At 46.0% G+C, this 4,914-nt stretch overlaps 1 protein-coding gene across 2 annotated transcripts in view; it reads right to left on the bottom strand.

The window, feature by feature from the left end:
* LOC149428161 (voltage-gated potassium channel subunit beta-2) overlaps positions 1–3,430 on the bottom strand; it is a 57,087-nt gene extending 53,657 nt beyond the window's left edge. For both annotated transcript variants that reach the window (XM_089667646.1, XM_089667647.1), the window contains exon 1: positions 3,351–3,430. In XM_089667646.1, the coding sequence (XP_089523772.1) occupies positions 3,351–3,430 (80 nt within the window). The remainder of the gene's footprint in view (positions 1–3,350) is intronic.
* Between the last annotated feature and the right edge of the window lie 1,484 nt (positions 3,431–4,914).

Genomic DNA, 4,914 nt, shown 5'->3' with positions numbered 1-4,914 from the left:
TCATCTTCATCATTTTTTCTTCTTTTTCCAAAAATAGTCTCCCCTTCAGTCTTGCACAGGTGTACCGGCTCCTCCCCTTCAGTCTTGCACAGGTGTACCGGCTCCTCCCCTTCAGTCTTGCACAGGTGTACCGGCTCCTCCCCTTCAGTCTTGCACAGGTGTACCGACTCCTCCCCTTCAGTCTTGCACAGGTGTTGCAGCTCCTCCCCTTTAGTCCTGCACAGGTGTTGCCGCTCCTCCCCTTTAGTCTTGCACAGGTGTACCGACTCCTCCCCTTCAGTCTTGCACAGGTGTATCGGCTCCTCCCCTCCAGTCTTGCACAGGTGTACCGGCTCCTCCCCTCCAGTCTTGCACAGGTGTATCGGCTTCTCTCCTTGACTGGAATGGCTTCCTCTGATGTCACTGCACAATGGGAGCTTCTCACAATGTGCATTAGAAGCTGCAGCAATTCAGATAGAGCTCCGCCTCCTTTCCTGGATGGAGGACGTCCAACATCATCTAGTGCATTCCTCCCCCAGAGTCTCTCAATAACATAATAGGTCCCCCTCACCAGAGAGGGAGAGAGAGCAAATATGCTAATTAGATACAATGCTCTCCCTAAGTTAAAATAGTATGGTCCAAAATCATCATTATTCATGGAAGCGGGGGATGGTGATCCATTGGATCAGTGCGTGTCCAATCCAACAAACCTAGCGGGCATCTGGGAAAAAGTAGGGGTTTTCTGGGTGGGTAATGTGTCAGACAAATTTCCATATTTTTGAATAATTCCCCGTTCCCCACACTTCTTGAGGGATATACAAATTAGGGTGACAATTTGGTCCTTTGATTGGATCACAACACTCTCCCTAATGTGCAACAATCACAACAAAAGGAGTATTGGCACCCTAATTTGCATACTAAAAGGTATGAAAGTTAGTATGCAAATTAGGTGACCATGGTCCTTTGCAGTTGGATCAGAACACTCTCCCTAATGTGCAACAACAGCAAAAGGAGTATGGCATATTGGGGGGGAGAAAGACACCACTGGAAGTTTTGAGGTCCCCAAATCTACCAACAAAGCACATTTTCAGGGCTTACAACATAGTTCTAATCCTGGAGAAAGAGGTAGCAACAGAAGAAAGGGACAAGAGTAGAATGTGAACCTTCAGTTGGTATCACCAAAAACTGGGAAACACTTTTGAGTGTTTCAGACTCTCACGGGAAAGGTTCCATTGTGAAACATTCTTCCAAACTCATACCAGGATGCCCTGTGAACTTGTTAGGCAGAGATCTGTTGGGATGATTCAAGGCCACAATCAGAGTAAGTGAGAAGGGAGGGGTGCACATGGAGTCATCTCACTGTTTTGTGAGGATTTAGACAAAATGAAGCCTGAAATCTGGACCAACAGTACCCTAGATGTAGAGTATATTCTCTGTATACCTTACAAGGCCAGACTCAAACCTGGAGTTAGTATATCAAAAGCAGCATCCTTTGTCACAAGAAAAGATTGATGGTACTTACCGTTTAGTACAAGATCTCAGGGCCATTAACAATCTCGTTATTCCAATTGCACCCATCGTCCCAGATGTGCCCCCAAAGATTACCTCCATTCCACATGATATACAGTATTATACTGTGATCGATTTAAGCAAAGTTTTTTTTTTTGTATTCCATCCAAGAGAAATAACTGTTAAGTTTTACTCTGGCCAACGAACAGATTGCCTTCAGGCTATGTGAATTCTCCGGCTGTAAATTCCATGGCCCTCTGAGAATCCTTCAAGGGTTGGGCACCCCACCATGGTTCCACACTGCTCAAGTATGTGGTTTACCCAACAGGGAGGCTTGTAGGCAGGACAGTATATCTCTGTTAAAGTTTCTGGGTACAAAGGTGGCAAGGCATAAAGTATAATGTTGTCAAATTTTGGTGGATTATTTGGGTTTCACTTTGTCACAAGGCACCCAGAATGGTGAGCCATTCCAGGATCCAAGCCATTACGGGTCTGCCCCAGCCAAAAACTAAAAAGGAAATGTTCTCCTTCCTTGGTATGGTCAACTATTGTTGCCAATGGATACCTGACTGCTCCCATTATGACAACATACTCAGGCAGCACACTAAGACTTAAACTTAATGTCTCTGGGAAGGTACCGGAGGATGGTGACTTTAGGGAAGGTACCGGAGGATGGTGACTTTAGGGAAGGTACCTGAGGATGGTGACTTTAGGGAAGGTACCTGAGGATGGTGACTTTAGGGAAGGTACCTGAGGATGGTGACTTTAGGGAAGGTACCTGAGGATGGTGACTTTAGGGAAGGTACCAGAGGATGGTGACTTTAGGGAAGGTACCAGAGGATGGTGACTTTAGGGAAGGTAGCGGAGGATGGTGACTTTAGGAAAGGTAGCGGAGGATGGTGACTTTAGGGAAGGTACCGGAGGATGGTGACTTTAGGGAAGGTACCGGAGGATGGTGACTTTAGGGAAGGTACCGGAGGATGGTGACTTTAGGGAAGGTACCGGAGGATGGTGACTTTAGGGAAGGTACCGGAGGATGGTGACTTTAGGGAAGGTACCGGAGGATGGTGACTTTAGGGAAGGTACCGGAGGATGGTGACTTTAGGGAAGGTACCTGAGGATGGTGACTTTAGGGAAGGTACCGGAGGATGGTGACTTTAGGGAAGGTACCGGAGGATGGTGACTTTAGGGAAGGTACCGGAGGATGGTGACTTTAGGGAAGGTACCGGAGGATGGTGACTTTAGGGAAGGTACCGGAGGATGGTGACTTTAGGGAAGGTACCGGAGGATGGTGACTTTAGGGAAGGTACCGGAGGATGGTGACTTTAGGGCAGGTACCGGAGGATGGTGACTTTAGGGAAGGTACCGGAGGATGGTGACTTTAGGGAAGGTACCGGAGGATGGTGACTTTAGGGAAGGTACCGGAGGATGGTGACTTTAGGGAAGGTACCGGAGGATGGCGACTTTAGGCAATTTACCTGAGGATGGCGACTTTAAGAAAAGTACCTGAGGATGGTGACTTTAGAGAAGGTACCTGAGAATGGTGACTTTAGGAAAGGTACCTGAGGATGGTGATTTTAGAGAAGGTACCTGAGGATGGTGACTTTAGAGAAGGTACCTGAGGATGGTGACTTTACTAAAGGTACCGGAGGATGGTGACTTTAGAGAAGGTACCTGAGGATGGTGACTTTACTAAAGGTACCTGAGGATGGTGACTTTACTAAAGGTACCTGAGGATGGGAAAACAAGGAATCCAACTGACCCGTGTGCAAGTAATTCTTATACCTTCCAAAGAATCTCAGGAATTGGAGGAAATCGATAAACATTGATGGCAGATAATAGAAGGTCCATGCTTTACTTACTTTCCTGCAGCGTAAACTTCGGCTGTGTCAAAAAGATTAATTCCATTGTCGTACGCCAGCGTCATCAACTGCTCGGCCATCTGCAACACCAACGTCAGCACAGGTCACACTGCAGTACTATTATTATACAGGATTTATATGGCGCCAACAGTGTGCTCAGCGCTGTACAATGTAAAGGGAGACAATACAGTGACAATACAAGTCGGTATAACAGGAGTCAGAGGGTCCGGCTCAGCAGAGCTTACAATTTAACACGGAGGGTCCAGAGGTACAATAGGTCATAATTGTGTATGTGATACGTGACAGCACAGCGACTATAATAATGTGCCGGTGTAGCCCAAATCAATCAATCAGATTCTGCCAAAGCAGGGAGGGAGGAATACAGATTGTCTGGTAATGGCATTTGTACTACGACCACTAGCTCCATTGCTCATAGTCCGTTACCCCTAGTCCACAGCCCATAGTTACCAGTCCATAGCCTATAGTCCATTACCCCTGGTCCATAGCCCATAGTTACCAGTCCATAGCCTATAGTCCATTACCCCTGGTCCATAGCCCATAGTTACCATTCCATAGCCTATAGTCCGTTACCTCTAGTCCACAGCCCATAGTCACCAGTCCATAGCCTATAGTCCGTTACCCCTAGTCCACAGCCCATAGTTACCAGTCCATAGCCTATAGTCCGTTACTCCTAGTCCACAGCCCATAGTTACCAGTCCATAGCCTATAGTCCACAGCCCATAGTTACCAGTCCATAGCCTATAGTCCACAGCCCATAGTTTACCAGTCCATAGCCTATAGTCCATAGCCCATAGTTACCAGTCCAAAGCTCATAATTACCAATACATAGCCTAAAGTCTCTAGTGCCTACCCCATGATATGAATCCATTCTCTTTGGGATTAATAAAGTATTCTGAATCTGGTAATATCCATTACCCCTAGTCCATACAGCCTAGTCCTTTGTCCACAGCTCATACTTATCAGTCCATAGACTATAGTCCCTAACCCATGATATGGATAATTTCCCTTTGGGAAATAATAAAGTATTCTGAATCTGAATAGTCCATTACCCCTAGTCCATAGTCCTTTGTCCATACTTACCAGTCCATAGCCTATAGTCCCTAAACTATGATATGGATAATTTCCCTTTAGGATTAATATAGTATTCTGAATCTGAATAGCCCATAGTCCTTTACCCCTAGTCCACAGCTCATAGTCCCTTGTTCATAGTCCACAGTTACGAGTCCATAGCCTACAGTCTCTAGTCCAGGGGTGGGCAAACTTTTTGACTTGAGGGCCGCAATGGGTTCATATATTGGACCCGGGGGCCAGACCAAGAGTAGATGAATGATGTGTATGTGTCATCCATAGTAAGTATAGTAATATTCCCCCATAGTAAGCATAGTAATTCATCCCCCATATAGTAATTCATCCCCCATATAGTAATTCATCCCCCATAGTAATTCATCCCCCATATAGTAATTCATCCCCCATAGTAATTCATCCCCCATATGGTAATTCATCCCCCATATGGTAATTCATTCCCCATATTAATTCATCCCCC

This window comes from Staurois parvus, unplaced genomic scaffold, assembly GCF_062004578.1.
Source record: "Staurois parvus isolate SC_StPar_1 unplaced genomic scaffold, SC_StPar_1.0 ptg003456l, whole genome shotgun sequence".
Lineage (NCBI taxonomy): Eukaryota > Metazoa > Chordata > Amphibia > Anura > Ranidae > Staurois > Staurois parvus.
This window is presented reverse-complemented; position numbering and strand designations above follow the sequence as displayed.